This window comes from Calonectris borealis, chromosome W, assembly GCF_964195595.1.
Source record: "Calonectris borealis chromosome W, bCalBor7.hap1.2, whole genome shotgun sequence".
Taxonomy (NCBI): domain Eukaryota; kingdom Metazoa; phylum Chordata; class Aves; order Procellariiformes; family Procellariidae; genus Calonectris; species Calonectris borealis.
In genome coordinates this window covers 26877647-26903027 of record NC_134351.1, presented here as the reverse complement: position 1 = coordinate 26903027, position 25381 = coordinate 26877647, and the positions used below count along the sequence as shown (strand labels likewise).

The window sequence follows — 25381 nt, the reverse complement described above, 5'->3', positions numbered from 1 at the left end:
GTTGACATCAAAATTCAGTTCATTGGCTATTTTCACCCAAAATCAAATCCCCTTGAGGTACACACCGGACTTGCCCATCCTTTCGCATCACCCACCAAGTGTACCCAGGTCCTTGAGCAAAAGCAATCCCACGGATGGGTTTTCCCTTGCCAGAGGCAGGAGTAACCCAGACTGTCTTCCCCAGCATATTTCTTATGTGCACGACAGGGACTTTATCTCCATCTACAGTACGTAAGAGTCTTGATTGGGCAGGGCCAGCTCGATTGGCAGATCCCCTGGTATTGACTAACCAGGTGGCTTTTGCTAAATGTGTGTCCCAATGCTTGAATGTCCCACCACCCATTGCTCTCAGCGTAGTCTTTAGCAGTCCATTGTATCGTTCGATTTTCCCAGAGGCTGGTGCATGGTAGGGGATGTGATAGACCCACTCAATGCCATGCTCTTTGGCCCAGGTGTCTATGAGGGTGTTTCGGAAGTGAGTCCCGTTGTCTGACTCAATTCTTTCTGGGGTGCCATGTCGCCATAGGACTTGCTTTTCAAGGCCCAGGATGGTGTTCCGGGCAGTGGCATGGGGCACAGGGTATGTTTCCAGCCATCCGCTGGTTGCTTCCCCCATGGTGAGCACATAGCGCTTACCGTGTCGGGTTTGTGGGAGTGTGATATAATCAATCTGCCAGGCCTCCCCATATTTGTATTTCAACCATCGTCCTCCATACCAGAGAGGCTTTACTCGCTTGGCTTGTTTGATTGCAGCGCACGTTTGACATTCGTGGATAACCTGTGCAATAACGTCCATGGTTAAGTCCACCCCTCGATCACGAGCCCATCTATATGTTGCATCTCTTCCTTGATGGCCTGAGGTGTCATGGGCCCACCAAGCTATAAATAATTCACCATTATGTTGCCAGTCCAGATCCACCTGAGCCACTTCAATCTTAGCAGCCTGGTCCACCTGCTGGTTGTTTTGATGTTCTTCAGTGGCCCGACTCTTGGGTATGTGAGCACCTACATGACGTACTTTTACAGTCAGGTTCTCTACCCGGGCAGCAATATCTTGCCACAATGCGGCAGCCCAGATGGGTTTACCTCTGCGCTGCCAGTTGTTCTGCTTCCACTGTTGCAGCCATCCCCACAGGGCATTTGCCACCATCCATGAGTCAGTATAGAGATAAAGTACTGGCCATTTTTCTCGTTCAGCAATGTCCAAGGCCAGCTGGAGGGCTTTCACCTCTGCAAACTGGCTCGATTCACCTTCTCCTTCAGCAGTTTCTGCAACTTGGCGTATAGGACTCCATACAGCAGCTTTCCACCTCCGATGTTTTCCCACAAGGCGACAGGACCCATCAGTGAACAGGGCATATTGCTTCTCGTTTTCTGGTAGTTTATTATACAGTGGGGCTTCTTCAGCACGCATCACCTCCTCCTCTGGGGATATGCCAAAATCTTTGCCTTCTGGCCAGTTTGTGATCACCTCCAAAATTGCTGGGCGACTGGGGTTTCCTATTCGGGCCCGTTGTGTGATCAGTGCGACCCACTTACTCCACGTAGCATCGGTTGCATGATGTGTAGAGGGGACCCTCCCCTTGAACATCCAGCCCAGCACCGGCAGTCGGGGTGCCAGGAGGAGCTGTGCTTCAGTACCAACCACTTCCGAAGCAGCTCGAATCCCTTCATATGCTGCCAATATCTCCTTCTCTGTTGGAGTGTAGCGGGCCTCGGATCCTCTGTATCCCCGACTCCAGAACCCTAAGGGTCGACCTCGAGTCTCCCCTGGTGCTTTCTGCCAGAGGCTCCAGGTAGGGCCATTCTCCCCGGCTGTGGTGTAGAGCACATTCTTTACATCTTGTCCTGCCCGGACTGGCCCAAGGGCTACTGCATGAACTATCTCCTGTTTAATTTGTTCAAAGGCTTGTCGTTGCTCAGGGCCCCATTTGAAGTCGTTCTTCTTCCTGGTCACTTGATTGAGAGGGCTTACGATCTGACTGTAATTTGGAATATGCATTCTCCAAAAACCCACAACGCCTAAGAAAGCTTGTGTTTCCTTTTTGCTAGTTGGTGGAGACATGGCTGTTATTTTATTGATCACATCTGTTGGGATCTGACGACGTCCATCTTGCCATTTTATTCCTAAAAACTGGATCTCCTGTGCAGGTCCCTTGACCTTACTTTGTTTTATGGCAAAGCCGGCCTTCAGAAGGATTTGAATTATTTTCTCCCCTTTCTCAAAAACTTCTTCTGCTGTGTTGCCCCATACGATGATGTCATCAATGTATTGCAGGTGTTCTGGAGCCTCACCCTGTTTCAGTACGGTGTGGATCAGTCCATGGCAAATGGTAGGGCTGTGTTTCCACCCCTGGGGCAGTCGGTTCCAGGTGTACTGGATGCCCCTCCAAGTGAAAGCAAACTGTGGCCTGCACTCTGCCGCCAAAGGGATGGAGAAGAAGGCATTAGCAATGTCAATTGTGGCGTACCACTTGGCTGCCTTTGAGTCCAGTTCGTATTGAAGTTCTAGCATGTCCGGCACGGCAGCACTCAGTGGCGGCGTGACTTCGTTCAGGCCACGGTAGTCTACTGTTAGTCTCCACTCTCCATTGGACTTTCGCACTGGCCATATGGGACTGTTGAAGGGTGAGCGAGTCTTGCTGATCACTCCTTGGCTCTCCAGTCGACGAATCAGCTCATGGATGGGGATCAGAGAATCTCGGTTGGTGCGGTATTGCCGCCGGTGCACTGTTGTGGTAGCGATTGGTACTTGTTGTTTTTCAACCCTCAGCAACCCCACAACAGAAGGGTCCTCCGAGAGACCAGGCAAGGTGGACAGCTGTTTAATTTCCTCCGTCTCCAGGGCAGCTATACCAAAAGCCCACCGGTACCCCTTTGGGTCCTTGACATACCCTCTCCTGAGGTAGTCTATGCCAAGGATGCACGGAGCCTCTGGGCCAGTCACAATGGGGTGCTACTGCCACTCATTCCCGGTCAGGCTCACTTCGGCCTCCAATACAGTTAACTCTTGGGATCCCCCTGTCACTCCAGAAATACAGATGGGTTCTGCCCCTTTATAGTTTGATGGCATCAGGGTACACTGTGCACCAGTGTCTACGAGAGCCTTATACTCCTTTGGGTCTGATGTGCCAGGCCATCGAATCCACACAGTCCAGTAAACCCGGTTGTCCCTTTCCTCCACCTGGCTGGAGGCAGGGCCCCTCTAGTCCTGGTCATAGTATCCATCTCTCACTTCTTGCAAACGTGAGTCAAGAATTTCTTCATTGCAATTACAATCCAAAGTAAGATCAGCCCTTCTACTCTGTCTGGGGAACTGTTCACTGGAAACTGGACCGTCGTGAGACAGGTTTTTCCTGACAACTGGAGCAGCATTTTTCCTGGGAGAACCCCCTTGTGTCATTGTTTTTCCTTGCAACTCACGTATACGTGCCTCTAGGATGAAGGTAGGTTTTCCATCCCACTGCCTCATGTCCTCTCCGTGGTCACGCAGGTAAAACCACAGGGTGCCCCGTGGTGTGTACTTTCTATATCCTCTCTCTTGAGGAGAAAAACGCTGACTCCTAATGGCTGAGATACTGGTCCATACACGTGGAGAATAGGACATATCCTCTTTGAGTTGCTGGACCTCCCGGGACAGTTTCTCCACAGCCGAGACAAGGGAGGAGGAGATAGTTTCTTCAAAATCCCGAAGTCTGCTAACCACCTCATCCACCGTTGGTGCTTCTTCCTCTTTCCAGCACAGTACTGCCAACGAACTGGCATACGATGCTGGTGCGCTCCGTACCAACTTCCGCCACATGGGTCGCGTGCACTGGACGTCATCTGGATCTTTGGGTGTTGGGACGTCATCCAGGTTACTATAAACCACCTCCAGCACGCCTAGTTCTCTCAGGTACTGGATACCTCTCTCCATAGTGGTCCATTTGCTTGGGCGATATATAACATCTTCCTTGAAGGGATACCTTTCCTTCACGCCTGACAGCAGTCGCCTCCAGAGGCTGAGGACCTGTGTCCCTTTTCCAATTGCTTTGTCAATACCCGCTTCCCTAGCAAGGGATCCCAGCTGTTTGGCCTCCTTCCCCTCTAATTCCAGGCTACTGGCCCCATTATCCCAGCATCGGAGCAGCCAGGTAACAATATGCTCGCCTGGACGACGGCCGAAATCTTTCCGCATATCTCGCAACTCATTCAGGGATAAGGATCGGGTGGTTTCCGTCTCATTTATGAGTTCTTCCTCTTCCTCCTCCCCTCCTCGTGATGTCCCTGCTTTTCCATCATCCTTTTCTACACGACCTGACTTCCGCTTCAAAGATTTCTTCTTCTGTACAGGGGCGACGGATACCAGCGACAGTTGGTCCTCTGGTTCAGCTGTAGTACCCGTCGCGAGGGTTTGGGTAGCTGCAGTGTCTGTCGCGGGGGTTGGAGTATTTGTAGTGACTGTTGCCGGGGTTTGAGTGGCAGCAGTGCTTGTCGCACTGGTTGGAGTAACTGTAGTGACTGTTGCCGGGGTCTGAGTAGCCATAGTGGTTGTTGTGGGGGTTGAAGTAGCCACGGTGGTTGTCGTGCGGGTTGAAGTAGCTACAGTGCCTGTCGTGGGGGTTTCAGTAGTCACTGTATCTGTTGCTGGGGTTGATCTCTGGACAGTATTCCTGAATAGTTGCTTAACTCTAAACAAGGCCTGAACCACATTCAGGAGACATAGCAATATGAACATGCTTGTTTGAACATCCCAAGGATATTCAAAATTCTCAGGGAATATTGTGGACGTCTTCATGAAGAGGATAGAAGAAAAAGGAGTTTCTGAAGATATGGAAGGGAAGAGGAACAAGTGGGAGAAAGTGTTCCATCCTGTCTCCCCACTAAATTCATCCTCTGAGGTGAAGACATAAGAAGTGTAATTATTAAGTTTCCAAAAGATAGCTCCCGAAGAACAGGAATGATGGCAGTGCTGAGTACAGGCTCGTGACCAATAATTTTATCATAACATAAAGCCAGGTCACACAGTATAGCAAAGCAATGACCTTAATCCATTTCCCAGAGATGACCAACCCCACATACAAACTGATAATCAGCAGTATAGACAGCCAGTAAGGTGCTACATACCAAAACTGCAAGAACAGATCCAAAAACTCTGAGAGCAAATAAATCAACATTGTGAACAGCGAGTACTAAACTGATATAATGAATGCTTATAACAAATTTGTTTTAACCCGTTCGGGTCAGATGTGTCGTTATCTCAACCCTTCGAGCCCCACGTTGGGCGCCAAAAAGGACTGTCGTGGTTTAACCTGGCAGGCAGCCAAATACCACGCAGCCGCTCACTCACTCCCCCCACCCCCAGCGGGACAGGGAGAGAATCGGAAGGGTAAGAGTGAGAAAAACTCGTGGGTTGAGATAAAGACAGTTTAATAGAACAGGGAAAAATAAGGGAAAATAATAATGATAATGATAAAATATACAAAATGAGTGATGCACAATGCAATTGCTCACCACCCGCGCTGACCGATAACCAAGTAGCGATCGGTACTTCCTGGATCACGCCTACCCTTCATATACTGAGCATGACGTCACATGGTATGGAATACCCCATTAGCCAGCTGGGCTGGCTGTCCTGATTATGTTCCCTCCCATCTCGTGTACCTAGCTCAGTCAGTAGGCACGGGAGCTGTCCTTGGACTAGGAGGGCACTTAGCAACAACTGAAAACATCAGTGTGTTATCAACATTCTCCTCATACTAAATCCAAAACACAGCACTAGGAAGAAATTTAACCCTATCCCAGCCGAAACCAGGACACTAACTCAGGAGAGGGTATTTCAAGGACCCAAAAGGGTAACGGTGGGCTTTTGGTATAGCTGCCCTGGAGACGGAGGAAATTAAACAGCTGTCTACCTTGCCCGGTCCCTCAGAGGACCCTTCTGTTGTGGGGTTACTGAGGGTTGAAGAACAGCAGGTACCAATCGCTACCACAACAGTGCACCGGCCACAATATCGCACCAACCGAGACTCCCTGCTTCCCATCCATAAGCTGATTCGTCAACTGGAGTGCCAAGGAGTGATCAGCAAGACTCACTCACCCTTTCACAGTCCCATATGGCCAGTGCGAAAGTCCAATGGAGTGTGGAGGCTAACAGTAGACTACCATGGCCTGAACAAAGTCACGCCGCCACTGAGTGCTGCCGTGCCGGACATGCTAGAACTCCAATACGAACTGGAGTCAAAGGCAGCCAAGTGGTACGCCACAAATGATATCGCCAATGCGTTCTTCTCAATCCCTTTGGCGGCAGAGTGCAGGCCACAGTTTGCTTTCACGTGGAGGGGCGTCCAGTACACCTGGAACCGACTGCCCCAGGGGTGGAAACACAGCCCTACCATTTGCCATGGACTGATCCACACCGCACTGGAACAGGGTGAGGCTCCGGAACACCTGCAATACATTGATGACATCATTGTGTAGGGCAGCACAGCAGAATAAGTTTTTGAGAAAGGGGAGAGAATAGTCCAAACCCTTCTGAAGGCTGGTTTTGCCATAAAACAAAGTAAGGTCAAGGGACCTGCACAGGAGATCCAGTTTTTTAGGAATAAAATGGCAAGATGGACGCCATCAGATCCCAATGGATGTGATCAACAAAATAACAGCCATGTCTCCACCAACTAGCAAAAAGGAAACACAAGATTTCTTAGGTGTTGTGGGCTTTTGGAGAATGCATATTCCAAATTACAGTCAGATCGTAAGCCTTCTCTATCAAGTGACCAGGAAGAAGAACGACTTCAAATGGGGCCCTGAGCAACGACAAGCCTTTGAACAAATTAAACAGGAGACAGTTCATGCAGTAGCCCTTGGGCCAGTCCGGGCAGGACAAGATGTAAAGAATGTGCTCTACACCGCAGCCGGGGAGAATGGCCCTACCTGGAGCCTCTGGCAGAAAGCACCAGGGGAGACTCGAGGCTGACACCTGGGGTTTTGGAGTCGGGGATACAGAAGAACCGAGGCCTGCTACACTCCAACTGAGAAGGAGATATTGGCAGCATATGAAGGGATTCGAGCTGCTTCGGAAGTGGTTGGTACTGAAGCACAGCTCCTCCTGGCACCCCGACTGCCGGTGCTGGGCTGGATGTTCAAAGGGAGCGTCCCCTCTACACATCATGCAACCGATGCTACGTGGAGTAAGTGGGTCGCACTGATCACACAACAGGCCCGAATAGGAAACCCCAGTCGCCCAGGAATCTTGGAAGTGATCACGGACTGGCCAGAAGGCAAAGGTTTTGGCATATCCCCAGAGGAGGAGGTGACGTGTGCTGAAGAGGCCCCACTGTATAACAAACTACCAGAAAATGAGAAGCAATATGCCCTGTTCACTGATGGGTCCTGTCGCCTTTTGGGAAAGCATCGGAGGTGGAAAGCTGCTGTATGGAGTCCTATACGCCAAGTTGCAGAAACTGCTGAAGGAGAAGGTGAATCAAGCCAGTTTGCAGAGGTGAAAGCCATCCAGCTGGTCTTGGCCATTGCTGAACGAGAAAAATGGCCAGTACTTTATCTCTATACTGACTCATGGATGGTGGCAAATGCCCTGTGGGGGTGGTTGCAGCAATGGAAGCAGAACAACTGGCAGCGCAGAGGTAAACCCATCTGGGCTGCCGCATTGTGGCAAGATATTGCTGCCCGGGTAGAGAACCTGACTGTAAAAGTACGTCACGTAGATGCTCACGTACCCAAGAGTCGGGCCACTGAAGTACACCAAAACAACCAGCAGGTGGACCAGGCTGCTGTGATTGAAGTGGCTCAGGTGGATCTGGACTGGCAACATAAGGGTGAATTATTTATAGCTTGGTGGGCCCATGACACCTCAGGCCATCAAGGAAGAGATGCACATATAGATGGGCTCGTGATCGAGGGGTGGACTTGACCATGGACGCTATTGCACAGGTTATCCATGGATGAGAAACATGCGCTGCAATCAAGCAAGCCAAGCGAGTAAAGCCTCTTTGGTATGGAGGACGATGGTTGAAATATAAATATGGGGAGGCCTGGCAGATGGATTATATCACACTCCCACAAACCCTCCATGGCAAGCGCTATGTGCTCACCATGGTGGAAGCAAACACCGGATGGCTAGAAACATACCCTGTGCCCCATGTCACTGCCCGGAACACCATCCTGGGCCTTGAAAAGCAAGTCCTATGGCGACATGGTACCCCAGAAAGAATTGAGTCAGACAACGGGACTCACTTCCAAAACACCCTCATAGACACCTGGGCCAAAGAGCATGGCATTGAGTGGGTATATCACATCCCCTACCATGCACCAGCCTCCGGGAAAATCGAACGATACAATGGACTGCTAAAGACTACGCTGAGGGCAATGGGTGGTGGGACATTCAAGCATTGGGATACACAGTTAGCAAAAGCCACCTGGTTCGTCAACACCAGGGGATCATTCACTCGAGCTGGCCCTGCCCAGTCAAAACTCTTATGTACTGTAGATGGGGATAAAGTCCCTGTCGTGCACATAAGAAATATGCTGGGGAAGACAGTCTGGGTTACTCCTGCCTTGGGCAAGGGAAAACCCATCCGTGGGATTGCTTTTGGTCAAGGACCTGGGTGCCCTTGGTGGGTAATGTGGAAGGATGGGGAAGTCCGGTGTATACCTCAAGGGGATTTGATTTTGGGTGAGAGTAGCCAATGAACTGAATTGTATGATGTTAATTGCTATAGAATACTGTATGTCATCACTTCTATGGTTGCTATATGTCATATCAACAGTATTGCAGTAATAATCACACAGATTAATGTAGAATGAACTCCGATGAAACCGAGCAAAGTGCAACAATGATAGAACTGGACGAGCGCAGCAATAATGGAACCAGAACTGGCTTCAGGATGCAACAGTCCAACACCACACACCATCTCTCCTGCCCTGAAGGACTGTTATGACAGATGGAGCCCGAAGTCATGGACTAAATGAACTCGGTGGACATTTTAGGAGGATGGCCCATAGACTAAGGGAATGATATCTGTGCACATATATATCAAAATACAGGAAAGGTGATGTGATTAATTGGAATATATTGGAAAATGTGAGACCTGGGCATGATGTAGATGATATAGAATAAGGGGTGGATACTGTCCTAGTTTCAGCTCAGATAGAGTTCATTTTCTTCCTAGTAGCTTGTATAGTGCTGTGTTTTGGATTTAGTACAAGAATAATGTTGATCACACACTCACATTTTAGTTGTTGCTAAGTAGTTGTAGTGCTTACGCGCATCAGGGACTTTTCAGCTTCCTGTGCTCTGCCAGGTGCACAAGAAGCTGAGAGGGAGCATAGCCAAGACCACTAACCCAAACTGGCCAATGGTGTATTCCATACCCTATGATGTCATGCTCAGTATGTAAACTGGGGGGAGTTGGCTGGGGAGGAGCGATCGCTGTTCGGGGAGTGACTGGGCATCGGCCAGTGGGTGTAACCCACAACAGGATCACTGCGAGTCACTTCCACAATAGCACGTATCCACATCAATATTTGAGATGGACTATTGTGAACATTCACTTCATCCTGTTCTCCCCTCCATTGCACACATTGTGAGCTGCAAGTCAGCACCCAGCTCCCCACAGTCTGTTGAAGATTGCTAGGATTAAAATTTCAAAGCCAGAAATTCAGTTTTTCTCCAGAAAATAAAAAGGAGAAATTGGCAAGTTCGAAACATTGCCAACACCAGAACCAGTCTTTGAGGAACAACTTTCTCAAGACAGTCAGGAAATGTGGTATTACAGAACAGATAATCAACTGAAGAGCCACAGAGAACTTTTAGCAGTCAGTAGCTTACATAAGATAGAGCCTCACAACTCAGGGCTTAGACAAGCAATTAGCTTAAAATGAGGACCATTAAAAAAAGAAGAAAAAAAACGGGAGAACAAATGGAACCTTGATAGTAATTGTTGCTAACTTCTTGCAGACCCTGCACTTTCAGGAGTAAGCATTAAATTTTTAACAATTAAAAGAAAAAGAAACCACCGTAGAACAGGCAAAGGAGGAGTGCACATTGCATGCATACACCTCTTTGGTCTGAGAATCCTCCCCAAAAGCCCCTGTAGATACACAATAGAGGTGCAGTAATGTAGAATTATTTTGGTCCACAGACAAAACAGCTTAGCTTGAGTATCACAAGAGACCTTCCATTTAAACACAGTTCAAGAAGTAGAAGGCTGAAAAATATTATGTCACCAAAGCAAGAGACTGAGCCATGGACATGCAAAAATAAATACATAAATTCATAACACCAAGGCAAAGCAAATGTAGAAGGCAAAGCACACAGCCCTTACCACTGATGACAGAAAAGGTGATCCTGCCTCCCCTCAACGATTCAGATATTCACATGAAAGAGGCAGGCGTTATAAAGTAGTCCTGACTAGATGGAGAAACCACTTCTGCTGAGACAACATGGTCCATGGGAGAAGGAATTAGACAGAAAATTAGCAAACCTATATGGTTAGCCAAGCGTAGTATTTCTGTGAGAATGATCTCAAATGGGAAAGGCAAATGGGTGGAAAAGAATATAAAGCTTATAGAAGAATATAAAAGAATAAAGATATACAAAGCCTGTTGTGTGATAACACCAGTCAAAGTAAGAAACAACTCAATACAAACTATTCTGCTGTCCAAAAAAAAAAAAAAAAAAGGAAGATTTACAGAGGCTCAGACTTGAGACTGAATTAATAAAATAGCTGAATGAGACAATCAGTTGTCAAAGAAATTTCTATACCAGTGCAGCTAAAACTAAGATCTTAACTAGAAAGGCTATTTAAAACATAAAAAACCCACCCACCCCCCCAAAGACAGAATCTATACAGTTGTTTTATTAACACTGTATGTACAAGAAGTCTCTACTCCAGTACTTGATCATCTTCTTGCTCAACAAGTCTGAATATTTTGCAGAGAGTTAAGAAAAATCTTAATTTTTTATTAAGAACAATGCATTTCAAAAACACCAGATTAAAAAACCATTACTGTTAACAGAAATTGCAACACCTTGGAACATGAAATTTTTTTTTTTTTTTTTTTTAATTGTATGAATCCATCTTAAGCACTGTCTGGAAACTAATGAAAGAACTATTTCTAAAAGGAAACTACATTTCTCAACATACAAGAAGCTGTGTGTGAGAAAACTCCACCAAAATAAGTTTGTATTGAATTACTATTTATATCTACATCCTGTTTAGCCATTTAGGAAAAAAAGTTTAGTTCATGTTTTGTATACCCCTTTGTGTAAAGCTTGAAAAAGGCTTCTGCTAAAAGAGGGAGGGCCCTGGTACTTATATCCTCCAATTCACACTGTGTGGCAACTCAGGACCTTCAACCTGTATTTCCCCAACAAAAATAAAGCCATCCTTATTGTTTCCTCATGAAGTGGTTGGTTTAAGCTTTAAACAAAGAAATATAAAAGGGATGTTGAACTGTAGAAAAAAAATAGTTATGTTTTTGTTTATAGTTTTAGGTAACTTCATTAAAGTATTTTGACTGAGCCAAAACCAAGTTTTGCCACAGAAGGTTATGTTCATCAAGCAATAGCTCTGCACAAGTGTTTTTCTAGGGCTTTCCACACATTCCTAAGATTCATAACCTTTGAAAGAGGTAGGACTGGGCACAGAGACAACTAAGGACCCTTTTCTGGCTTAATTACAGCAGCACTGCACTGAAATATAATTGAGCTTTGTTTGCACTTTGGACACCTACGCACACCAGCAAAAGGTGGCAGATTACCTCAAGAAGTTACAGCTTAAATTCAGGTGCTCCTAATCTTCAAGCTAGTTATGCAAGGACAGCACACCCTCTCACAAGGATGTTCCAGCATACACATGCATGGCCTCTCACAACTAGGTATTAGGTCTTTTAGAGCTTGAAGCAAACTCATTACTCAAGTTATTCTTCAACGAAAATATAAGCTTCCCCTTTACACGCACCCTTCCGAGAGCAAGTGCAGTTGGGTTCCTGTCAAAGACAAAATAGTGAGAATCCAGGCAAAGCAGAGCAGGAGATGAAAAGCACAAGTGGAGCCCCCTCATCCACGCAGAGTGAGCACAGAAGACAACAGGCAGCATTGAAAGAAATTAACCAGCACTAGCACAGATTTACTCCTATTTCCTGAAGCTTGAGGACATAAACTATTAAAGCTGACCACTTTTATTCCATACCACATTCTGAGAACCCTGGATAAGGAGCCAAAATGAGTCCTAAGCATTTTTACAGCACAGAAGGTACTCCAGATACAGACACTCATCAGATACAGAGTTGTTGGAGAAAGTTAGCCAGACTAGGCCGCGGTGGGAAAATTCTGAGTCATGCTGACAAGGGAGAAAAGAAAGTTATGCTGACCTTGCTCTGTGCAGATAAGCAACTTTGAGAAAGTATAGTATAGGGAAAACAGGATGGAACCCGGACCACGTAGCAGTAACCGAAAGTAGGAGGAATATGATAATGTAATTTTTAGAGCTAAGCCAATGATTGTGAGACAAGTATGCATAAGGTAGAACTTAGTGTATAAATATGTGTAGGGTTTTACAATAAAGTTGAAGCTGGCCTTATCACTCACATTGAGTCGACTGCCTGCCTTCCCTCGCTCGTCGCACAGAGTCTGTATTTACCTGCTAGCATAGGACCTTTCTGGTCCCATACATAATTGCTTTTAATTTCATTTATCAGTATTGTTGGCTGACCAAGTACAAGGTCATACACTAGAATAATCCTATATTTCACCACAAGCAATATGATTTGAAGTACAACTCATATACTATATTTCTGTAAGAGAAGACCAAAACAAGCCTTATCTGGCAGGGCAGGGGGGTAGAAGTATCAGCTCAAAAAAACCAACCCCAACCAACCCTCAAAATTGTTTGGAAATTAGTTTTCATTAATGTGGTTTTCATTTTTCTGGGTTTGGTTTTACCCTTTTTTGAGCATTCATTCCACACTTATATCATGCCAGGCAGGGGAAGGTTTTTTTTCTTCTCCCTAAACAACTTGCTGCTGCTTCTTCTCTTTGCTCTTGAACTTCATTCCACTTCTGGTTGTTTGTTGGAATTTGTTTTAAACAAGGAAATTAACATTAACTGCAAAATGCAGCACTCAAACGTTAATTCCACCACATAAAACAGTTTGGAACTGCTGCTCAGAGACTGTATATAGGCATTTTGAAGTGAGGAGATTATTCTAAAACCAGCTGCAGTGTCTCTTAAAAATACAGAACCAGCTGGATTTGACATAGCTCAGCTTTGCTATTTTGAAAGTGACAGCACCGAAAACAACTTACTTTGATGAGTACTGCTATTTGATTCTCTTAAACTCACAGAGGCAATCCAAAAATCAGTGAGGGAAATCAAGAAACTGTCCTCCAAGAAAAATTACAAAACTTCTAATAGATTTTTTTTTTAAACTTCTACTAATTCAAATACAGTTGATAAGTAGGACCACATCATTAAACTACAAATTAAGAGAAAACCTAGAAAACTGCTAATACTTTTGTAAACTAACATTATGTTAATATAACATTAAGTTATGAAAGATAGCAAGAACTGTCTGAAGAACAAGTAACAAGTGGAGCATGACTTGAAAGATTAATACAAGATCGTTCATTACAAAACCACTTACATTTGCATATACCCACGATGCGTAGAAGAATTTTCAGCTATCGCAGTCAGAACCTGCATATGACATCAACTTCATAGTTTCCAATAAGATCAACAAAAACATGCTTAAGTTGTAAGTATCCCAGAGCTATCTGTTTCATATGTGTTAAAATACCCATTTTATTACCTGGTTTATCCAACAACCTTTTTGACTGCTATCTCTCAACTTTATTAAAGACCAACACAGCTTTATTGAAAGCTGAAGCCAAGCATAATTTGGAATTTTGAGAACCATGTAACTAAACTTGTCCTTCAAAATATGCAGCTGCTTGTTCTTTAAGAAAAATCCGTCTCTTTGAAATATTCATGTTTTCACAATATATTTTGGCATTCTGATGGCGATGTCCATTTCTTACTGCACATTCTATGGTTACTGAAGGCATCTGAAAACTTAAAATAGACATATTTAATTTAAGCAAACATAAAACAGACTGACAAGATACAGAATTCTATTACAAATGATGTACCTAGATTAATAAGAGTAAATTTTTTTTTCAACTGGGATGTGGATTTCTAAAAGTTATGAGAAACTACTTAAGCAAGAGCCTTTTGGATAAATGCCAAAGCAAACAAACGAAACAGAAGAGAAACTTCAGACTAATCTGCAGTCTAAAAACAGAAACTTGAAAATAACAATAAGCATAAAAGTGACCACCTTAATTGGATTGAAATCTGTACTTAGTTTACTCCTTCAAATGCAACAAGACAATAAACTGTTGAATTCATTTTATATGAAGAAACAAACATATGAACACACAGCAACCATTTAAATTTACAGTCTAATCACCATAACCATATTAATGCTTATGCATAAGAACTGAATTAACCTCACTCTCTCTAAATTAAGCAAAAATCCCATACTCTCACTGAAAAGCCTACAGATCTTGCCTCTTCCTAAAAGCTTAACCAAATAGAAAATAGTTCTACTAGACTATAAATCCGACCAGGTAGATTCTCCTGAATCAATTGACAAGAGCTCTAATGATAACAGCCAGTCATTGACCTTTGGTGGTATGCAAGCAGAATACGAATCAAGTTTACAGTTTGTTCAAATTGTTGTGGTTTAACCTGGCAGGCAGCCAAACACCACACAGCTGCTCGCTCACTCCCCACCCCCACCACAGTGGGATGGGGGAGAGAATCGGGGGGGGAGGGGGGGGGGGTGGTGGTGAAGTAAAATTCATGGATAGAGATAAAGACAGTTTAATAGAACAGAAAACAACAACAAAAAAAATAATAATGGTAGAATACAGAAAATGAGTGATGCACAATCCAATTGCTCACCACCTGCTGACCAATATCCAAGCAGCAATCGCTACTTCCTCGAGGTCCTGGTTTCACAGGGAAAGAGTAAACTTTCTTTCTGGCAGCTGGGGGCGGGGGTGTGCAGTATTTTGGGATTGATGTGAGAAGAAGGTTGATGGCCCATTGATGTTTTGGTTGTTGCTAAGTGCTGCTTGCACCGGGGACTTTTTGGCCTCCAAGACTCTGCCAAGTTTAGGGGAAGCTGCTGGGGGGGAAGCACGCTGGGGCGGTTGACCCAGCTAGCCAATGGGATATTCCATACAATGTGATGTCATGCAAATAAAAAAAGGAAGGGGGGGCTCTCACAGGTCAGGACACACAGGGCACCAGTCAGCGGGTAGCGAGCAGTTGCATTGTGCACTGCCTGCTTTGTGTATTCTGTTATTGTTGTTGTTCTCATTGTTATTATTACTGTTCTATTTCGTCTTATTTCAATTATTAAACTGTTTTTATCTCAACCCAGGAGGCTTCCTACTTGTGCCCTCCCAATTCTCTCCCCCATACTACCAGAGGTGGGGGGGTAAGCAAACAACTACGTGGTGTTTACTTGCTAGCTAAGGTTACACCATGACACTGGACAACATGAGACAACATCTCCTATTTATATACTGAGCATGACATCATATGGTACGGAATACCCCAGTGGCCAGCTGGGCCAGCAGTCATAGCTATGCTCCCACAAAGCTTCTCGCGCACCTGGCAGAGCATGGGAAGCTGAATGTCCATGACTAGGAGGGTACTTAGCAACAACTGAAAACATCAGTGTGTTATCAACATTCTCCTCCTACTAAATCCAAAACACAGCACTAAGAAGAAATTTAACTCTATCCCAGCCGAAACCAGGACAGTATCCACCCCTTATTCTATACCATTTACACCACGCCCAGGTCTCACATTTTTCCAATACATTCCAATTAATCACCGCCACCTTTCTTGTCTTTTTTTATATATATATATACACACACACAGAGATATCATTCCCTTAGTCCATGGGCCATCCCTCTAAAATGTCCACTGAGTTAATTTAGTCCATGACATTGGGCTCCATCTGTCTTTCAGGGCAGAAGAGATGGTGTGTGGTGTTGGACTGCTGCATGCTGAGGCCAGTTCTGGTTCCATTATTGCTGCGCTCGTCCGGTTCTATCATCGTTTCACTTTTCTTGGTTTCATCAGAGTTCATTCTTCATTAATCTGGGTGATTATTACTGCAACACCATTGATACGACATATAGCAAAAAAAGAAGTGATGACATACAGTATTATATAGCAATTAACATCATACAATCCAGTTCATTGGCTATTTTCACCCAAAATCAAATCCCCTTGAGGTACACACCGGACTTGCCCATCCTTCCACAATACCCACCAAGGGCACCCAGGTCCTTGAGCAAAAGCAACCCCACGAATGGGTTTTCCCTTGCCAGAGGCAGGAGTAACCCAGACTGTCTTCCCCAGAATATTTCTTATGTGCACGACAGGGACTTTATCCCCATCTACAGCACGTAAGAGTCTTGATTGGGCAGGGCCAGCTCGATTGGCAGATCCCCTAGTGTTGACTAGCCAGGTGGCTTTTGCTAACTGTGTATCCCAATGCTTGAATGTCCCACCACCCATTGCCCTCAGCGTAGTCTTTAGCAGTCCATTGTATCGTTCAGTTTTCCCAGAGGCTGGTGCATGGTAGGGGATGTGATATACCCACTCAATGCCATGCCCTTTGGCCCAGGTGTCTATGAGGGTGTTTTGGAAATTAGTCCCCTTGTCTGACTCAATTCTTTCTGGGGTGCCATGTCACCATAACACTTGCTTTTCCAGGCCCAGGATGGTGTTCCAGGCGGTGGCATGGGGCACGGGATATGTTTCCAGCCACCCGGTGGTTGCTTCCACCATGGTGAGCACATAGCGCTTGCCATGGAGGGTTTGTGATATAATCCATCTGCCAGGCCCCCCATATTTATATTTCAACCATCATCCTCCATACCAGAGAGGCTTCCATTCATGGACAACCTGTGCAATAGTGTCCATGGTCATGTCCAGCCCTCGATCACGAGCCCATCTATATGTTCCATCTCTTCCTTGGTGGCCTGAGGTGTCATGGGCCCACCAAGCTATAAATAATTCACCCTTATGTTGCCAGTCCAGATCCACCTGAGCCACTTCAATCTTAGCAGCCTGGTCCACCTGCTGGTTGTTTTGGTGTTCTTCAGTGCCCCGACTCTTGGGTACGTGAGCATCTACATGACGGACTTTTACAACCAGGTTCTCTACCCGGGCAGCAATATCTTGCTACAATGCGGCAGCCCAGATGGGTTTACCTCTGCGCTGCCAGTTGTTCTGCTTCCACTGCTGCAACCACCCCCACAGGGCATTTGCCACCATCCATGAGTCAGTATAGAGATAAAGTACTGGCCATTTTTCTCGTTCAGCAATGCCCAAGGCCAGCTGGATGGCTTTCACCTCTGCAAACTGCCTCGATTCACCTTCTCCTTCAGCAGTTTCTGCAACTTGGCGTATAGGACTCCATACAGCAGCCTTCCACGTCCGATGCTTTCCCACAAGGCGACAGGACCCATCAGTGAACAGGGCATATTGCTTCTCATTTTCTGGTAGTTTATTATACAGTGGGGCCTCTTCAGCACGCGTCACACCTCCTCCTCTGGGGATATTCCAAAAGATTTGCCTTCTGGCCAGTCCGTGATCACTTCCAAGATGCCTGGGCGACTGGGGTTTCCTATTCGGGCCCGTTGTGTGATCAGTGCGACCCACTTACTCCACGTAGCATCGGTTGCATGATGTGTAGAGGGGACCCTCCCTTTGAACATCCAGCCCAGCACCGGCAGTCGGGGTGCCAGGAGGATCTGTGCTTCAGTACCAACCACTTCCGAAGCAGCTCGAACCCCTTCATATGCTGCCAATATCTCTTTCTCAGTTGGAGTGTAGCGGGCCTCGGATCCTCTGTATCCCCGACTCCAAAACCCCAGGTGTCAACCTCGAGTCATAGAATCATAGAATCATTAAGGTTGGAAAAGACCTCTAAGATCATCGTGTCCAACCGTCAACCCAACACCACCATGCCCACTACACCATGTCCCTAAGCGCCTCATCTACACGTCTTTTAAATACCTCCAGGGATGGTGACTCAACCACTTCCCTGGGCAGCCTGTTCCAAGGCCTGATCACTCTTTCAGTAAAGAAATTTCTCCTAATGTCCAGTCTAAACCTCCCGTGGCGCAACTTGAGGCCATTTCCTCTCGTCCTATCGCTAGTTACTTGGCAGAAGAGAACAACACCTACCTCGCTACAACCTCCTTTCAGGTAGTTGTAGAGCACGATGAGGTATCCCCTCAGCCTCCTCTTCTCCAGACTAAACAACCCCAGTTCCCTCAGCCGCTCCTCATAAGACTTGTGCTCCAGGCCCTTCACCAGCTTCGTTGCCCTCCTCTGGACACGCTCCAGCACCTCCATGTCCTTCTTGTAGTGAGGGGCCCAAAATTGAACACAGTATTCGAGGTGCGGCCTCACCAGTGCCGAGTACAGGGGCACGATCACCTCCCTGCTCCTGCTGGCCACACTATTTCTAATACAGGCCAGGATGCCATTGGCCTTCTTGGCCACCTGGGCACACTGACGGCTCATGTTCAGCCGGCTGTCAACCAGCACCCCCAGGTCCTTTTCCTCCTGGCAGCTTTCCAGCCACTCTTCCCCAAGCCTGTAGCGTTGCCTGGGGTTGTTGTGGCCGAAGTGCAGGACCCGGCACTTGGCCTTGTTGAACCTCATACAGTTGGCCTCGGCCCATCGATCCAGCCTGTCCAGGTCCCTCTGCAGAGCCTTCCTACCCTCATGTCCTCTCCGTGGTCACGCAGGTAAAACCACAGGGTGCCCTGGGGTGTGTACCCACGATGTCTCCTCTCTTGAGCAGAGGGACGCTTACTCCTAATGGCTGAGACACTGGTCCATACAGGTGGGGAGTAGGACATATCCTCTTTGAGTTGCTGGACCTTCCGGGACAGTTTCTCCACAGCAGAGACACAGGCCCGTAGGGAGGAGGATAGACTTTCTTCATATTGCCCGAGTTGGCCAGCCAATTCATCCCCTGTTTGTTCCTCTCCATCTCTCCAGGTCATTATTGCCAATGAGTTTGCATGTGATGCTGGTGCACTCCATACAAACTTCCGCCACATGGGTCGGGTGCACTTGACTTCATCTGGATCTTTGGATAATTGTTCCTTGTCCAGGTCCTCATCAATCACCTGCAGCACGGCCAATTCCCTCAGGTACTGGATACCTCTCTCCATGGTGGTCCACTTGCCTGGGTGGCATATAACATCTTCCTTGAAGGGATGCCTTTCCTTCACACCTGACAGGAGTCGCCTCCAGAGGCTGAGGACTTGTGCCCCTTGTCCAATCCCTTTGTCAATGCCCCCTTCCCTAGAAAGGGATCCCAGCTGCTTGGCTTCCTTCCCCTCTAATTCCAGGCTACTGGCCCCGTTATCCCAGCATCGGAGCAGCCAGGTGACAATGTGCTCGCCTGGACGACGACTGAAATCTTTTCCCATATCTCGCAGCTCACTCAGAGATAGGGATCAGGTGGTTGCCATCTCATTTATGGCTTCTGCCTCTTCCTCCTCCTGTTCTCGTGATGGCCCTGGTTCATTTTCATCCCTTACTAAACGGGCTGATTTTCTTGTGTATTTTCTTTTTTGTATAGGGGCAACTGATACTGGCACGGGTTGGTTCTCTGTCGCAGGGGGTGGAGTAGCCGCCTTGCCTGCCTTGGGGGGTGGGGTAGCCACAGGGCCTGTTGTTTTGTCATCAGATGCAGAGACCTCCTCTTCCCCTTGGGGGTTCTGAGTGGTGTTAAACAGGGCTCGGTAGGCGTGGGCCAGGCCCCAGCACATTGCAGTGATTTGTGTCTCCCTAGAATGGCCAGGGTGACAGCATACTTCTTCCAAATATTCTACTAATTGTTCAGGATTCTGCACTTGTTCAGGGGTGAAGTTCCAAAACACTGGGGGTGCCCACCATCCCAGGCATTTGCCCATGCTATCCCACTCACCCTGCCACTCATAACTATCCAGCCTTGGGGCAGATCTCTGGATGACATTCTTAAATTGCTTATTAACCTTAGACAAAACCAAAACAATATTCCCAAGGAGTACCAATAGATGTATCTTAACTACCCAGGGATGTTCAAAGTACTGAGAAGTTATTTTAACAAAGGAGACGACATCATGGAGGAAGGTAGCGAGGGTGCCATTCTCTATTTCCTCCATAAAAAACTTCAGAGGAAAAGGTGTTATTGCTAATGGTCTCCATGAGGTGGTACCCGAAATACAGTAACGGCTTCATTACGAATCCCAAATACCAAATAACCCCCAATGCCAGTGTTTTAGTAACAAATCTCCCAGGCAAAACATCATTAATCATGGCAGAGCACAGCAGACTACAAAACCCAACACCAATCTTTAACAGGTACAGCAAAAACAAGAGCATGGTGCAGTTCAGATAAATTAATATCGAGAACAGAGATGAATCAATATTGTGACCGGCAACTGTTAACAGATATAAATTCCTTAATACACTCTAGTTTATCTGTTGTTATCTCAACCCTTCGTGCCCCATGTTGGGCACCAAAAAGGACTGTCGTGGTTTAACCCCAGCCAGCAAATAAACCCCACGCAGCCGCTCGCTCATCCCCCTCCTCCGGTAGGATGGGGGAGAGAATTAGGAGGGCACAAGTAGGAAACTCTCGGGTTGAGATAAAACCAGTTTGATAATGGAAATAAAACAAAGTAGAACAGTAATAATAACAATGATAACAACAACAATAACAGAATACACAAAGCAGGCGATGCACAATGCAACTGCTCACCAACCGCTGACCATGTGTCATGAACTGGGGGGCAAGCCCCCCCATCCCTGGTTTTTATACTGAGCATGATGTCACATGGTATAGAATAGCCCATTGGCCAGCTGGGTCAACTGCCCCGGCTATGCTCCCCCACCCCCAGCTTCCCCTGCACTTGGCAGAGCATGGGAGGCCGAAAAAAAGTCCCTGGTGCAAGCACCACACAGTAACAGCCAAAGCATCAATGGGCCATCAATGGTCCTCTCATACCAAACCGAAAACACATCACACCCCCCAAGCTACTGGGAAGCAAGTTAACTCTGTCCCAGCCGGAACCAGGATACTAAGGAACTTAAATACCATAGAAAACATGCTTTTGACTTTACAAGTAGCAGTTTCCTCCGTGAGGATTTTGTCCACATTACCCAAATCTGTTTTTTTGTACCATTTAGAAAATAGTTTTTTAGATGTTGAAAACAGTACACAGGCAAATGTCATGGGGGAAAAAAAACCTCATGCAGATATTAAACCTTAGCTGGAACCAAATTCTAGGAATAAAAGCAAATCTTTAGCTTTGTGATTCTATCCCCAAGCAAGACTTACTGGTGGTACACAGTCCTCGCAGTTTTTCAGAAGTCACCTACCCTTTTAACTGCACAGCCTAATAAAATCGAAAAATATAACATGCCAGGCTTCCTCCTTGAATTATTAACAGTAGGAGCAGCACTCCCACTCCAAAAGCTCTGGGATTTGAAGCATGATTTGAGCAACAGTGTCTTATACATTCAGTAAGCAGAGCTTACTCAATGAATTTCTACAAAACACCCCATTCATCTATCTGTTCTCATCATTAACTGGAACAATTGGGAACAGCAACTGCAAGAAAGGTGAAATTAAAATATCTTAGCCTATTTGGGACAGATTTTTGAAGTAAACCACATATTTCTTTTATAGAACTTAATTAAGGTTTGGGAGGTTTAACTTAACAGCATTTAGAAAATATTAAGGTACTCCAGACAAAGCTTACAACAATATGTGCATTTAGCTAACATGTTTTAATATATGACATTACTCAAACATCATGGATATTTAAAAGCAAATGTATGCAAACCCTTCAGCAATTATATTAGGCCAGAATTCTCAGCAACTGATACACATTAATTCCTAATTTTCTTACCTTAAGAGGCTGGTTGAATTTTTCTTTACCTCTTTAATTAAAGTGGAGAATACTTTTTCTGTCCTGGTGTTAGTAAATCTTTGACAGGATAAAATCATGCTGTAGTCTGTTTATGTAAACTAATATGACAAATCTCTTTTGCTAACTGCATTACTTAATCCTGATCCCAAAAAACTAAGTAACTTTTCACTAAAATGGCATTAACACTAACAAAAATTATTGTTAGAACATTGCCTTACCGTGTAAATGCCAATTCTACAAACAGCAAATGAGAGCTGGATACATTCAGACAATCTAAAGAAATTAAATTAAAGACACTACCAAGAATGCTATTTATTAAGAATTAAAAGTTTTTCTCCCACCTCTCCCCTGAAAGAAACACCTGATGGTCTACTACTTTACATTTCTCCTGTAAGGTTGTACTAAACAAGCTGAGAAAAATGCCATATTAATTCAGATTATGCAGATACTTCTTACTTTTCATAAAGAAGCAGCTGCCAACACCACTGCACTTACTAATTCAGTATTTCATTATAGGTCTCAAATTAGGCAATGCTCCCCAAAATGCCCGTACACAACATAGTATTTTGCACGCAAGCTTTCAGTCCCATTTATTTTTATCTACTCTGGTTTAAAAACAACCTTCAAGAGACTTTTAAAGAGAGTAATGTGCTTTTTGGCTTCTTAGTGGACTGTAAAGAGCTTCCATAGTTATAATAGTTCTTTCCCTGTATCATCATTCAAATTCTCTTCCTCCATATAACAAAATAATGCATATACCTTTACATTTCTAAATTCATACTCCTTTAATTTTCTGAGATTTTCATGTTTAAAATGTAACTCTTTACTGTCTTGAATGTTTTATTTAATCTACTCTTACAGCGGTGAATTATCATATTAAAAGTTTTTACCCTCAACTCACTCAACTTCCAATCTGTTGTGATGCCACAATTCTACGTCTTCTGCAGTATCCCAGAGAGGCTGAAGATGGACTATGAATTTCAGATGAAACAGATGAAAAAAACCACCTTCTTTAAATAGCATAAAGCAGCCAGAAAATAAATGTAATTTCCCCTCCCAATAAAACCTATTGTAGGTTTGCCTTTTTTTTATATAGTCAAGTACAATAAACCAGGCTTACAATGATTTATTCAGAACTCTAATTGATGAATTCCTTTAAATAAGGTATTCAAGAAGTCACTGTAGGCAAAAATTAAAGCAATGAAGTGGAACATGTTTACTACATGTTCACCAAGTTCACACCTCATCTGCATGTATTTTAAGATGTTGGAGGTAAAGTGCTGGATGTTACAGACTTCAAACAGTATCAGTGAAAGCTTTTTTTTTTTGGCTTCTGCTTTCTACCCCCTCCCCTCCAAAAAACTGGAAATTAATTACCCATTTAATTAGAATTATGACTTTAAAAATTAAAAGAGCAGCTCTTATGAATTATGAGTAATAAAAAACGTGTAGCAACATTTTTCTTTCACTATACCTGTGTGGTGGGTTGACCCTGGCTGGATGCCAGGTGCCCACCAAAGCTACTCTATCACTCCCCCTCCTCAGCTGGACAGAGGAGAGAAAATATAACTAAAGCTCATGGGTTGAGATAAGGACAAGGAGAGATCACTCACCAATTACCATCACAAGCAAAACAGACTCAACTTGGGGAAATTAGTTTAATTTCCAATCAAATCAGAGTAGGGTAATGAGAAATAAAACCAAATCTTAAAACACCTTCCCCCCACCCCTCCCTTCTTCCCAGGCTCAACTTCACTCTCAAATTCTCTACCTCCTCCCCCCGTGTGGCGCAGGGGGACGGGGAACAGGGGTTGCGGTCAGTTCATCACACATTGTCTCTGCCGCTCCTTCCTCAGGGGGAGGACTCCTCACACTCTTCCCCTGCTCCAGCGTGGGGTCCCGCCCATGGGAGACAGTCTTCCACGAACTTCTCCAACCTGAGTCCTTCCCACGGACTACAGGTTCTTCATGAAATGCTCCAGTGTGGGTCCCCCATAGGGTCACAAGTCCTGCCAGCAAACCTGCTCCAGCGTGGGATCCTCTCTCCACAGGGCCACAGGTCCTGCCAGGAGCCTGCTCCAGCTCAGGCTTCCCACGGGGTCACAGCCTCCTTTGGGCGCATCCACCTACTCTGGCTGGGGGTCTTCCATGGGCTGCAGGGGGACAACCTGCCTCACCATGGTCTTCACCACGGGCTGCAGGGGAATCTCTGCTCCGGCGCCTGGAGCACCTCCTCCCCCTCCTTCTTCACTGACCTTGGTGTCTGCAGAGTTGTTTCTCTCACATATTCTCACTTCTCTCTTCAGCCACAGTTGCGCAGTTTTGTTCCCCCCCACCCTTCTTAAATATGTTATCACAGAGGCGCTACCACCGTCACTGATGGGCTCGGCCTTGGCCAGCAGCGGGTCCGTCTCAGAGCCAGCTGGCATTGGCTTTATTGGACATAGGGGAAGCTTCTAGCAGCTTCTCACAGAAGCCACCCCTGTAGCCCCCCACTACCAAAACCTTGCCACGCAAACCCAATACAACCTGTTAAATATAAATTTTAAACAAGCAATATTTCACTGAAGTGTCTGAAAATCAAGAAGTACAGCACAAAAACCTGAAAGCAAACCTCAACAGCATGGTTGATTTTCTTTTCTTACTGGAAGCAAGCTAGATTATTATTACTGATAAGGGAATGCTACTTCAAAGTGTCATTTAAATTGCAAGGATTTTTTTTTTTTCAGAATAAACATCCAATTCTATGACTTTTGCTCTGAGTTTCCCACAGAAAAAAAAGTCATAGAAAAATAGGAGTAGAGCTGACTTTGAGAAATCCTGTATTACACTAAGTGGTGGGGTGGGGGTATAAACCGTACCCATACCACTCCTGACAGTATTTGCAGACCTTGTTCTAAAGGTTCCAGCGATGGATGACTTCCCCAAGCAATCTAGTCCAGTACTTCAGTACCCTCCCTACTAGAAAGTTTCCTAATGTTTAACCCGAGTCTGCTGCAATTTAAGCCCCTACTTAAACATAGGATGATACATAGCGATTTGTATTTTCAGTATCCTGACAGATTCTATATTAATGGCAGACCCGACTTCGTATAAAAAGTAAAAGATTATTTCTGGTTGTAAGGGAAGTAAGTGTGCAGCAGTAGCATACCATTACAATTTCTCAGTGTATCTAGTTTGCTTTTATTCTAGACAAACAAGTGCAGCATTATAAATTGTTTTCATTTTTTAAATTTTTGTTCAGTACTTCCAGGCTTTACATTCATGGGAGAAGTAAGCTGTAGTTCAAACTCCCCAGCAAGCGCCTGTGGAGCCTCTCTTCAGTAGAAGAGAGCAAGCTACATCACAGTT

General features: G+C 45.4%; 1 protein-coding gene across 1 annotated transcript in view; it reads right to left on the bottom strand.

Annotated features, from left to right (window-relative positions):
- The window catches only part of LOC142075024 (ADP-ribosylation factor-like protein 15), a 220056-nt gene that overhangs the window by 189928 nt on the left and 4747 nt on the right, over window positions 1-25381 (bottom strand). Inside the window, exon 2 of the mRNA XM_075136014.1 lies at window positions 22249-22303. Coding sequence (XP_074992115.1) covers window positions 22249-22303 — 55 coding nt within the window. The remainder of the gene's footprint in view (window positions 1-22248; window positions 22304-25381) is intronic.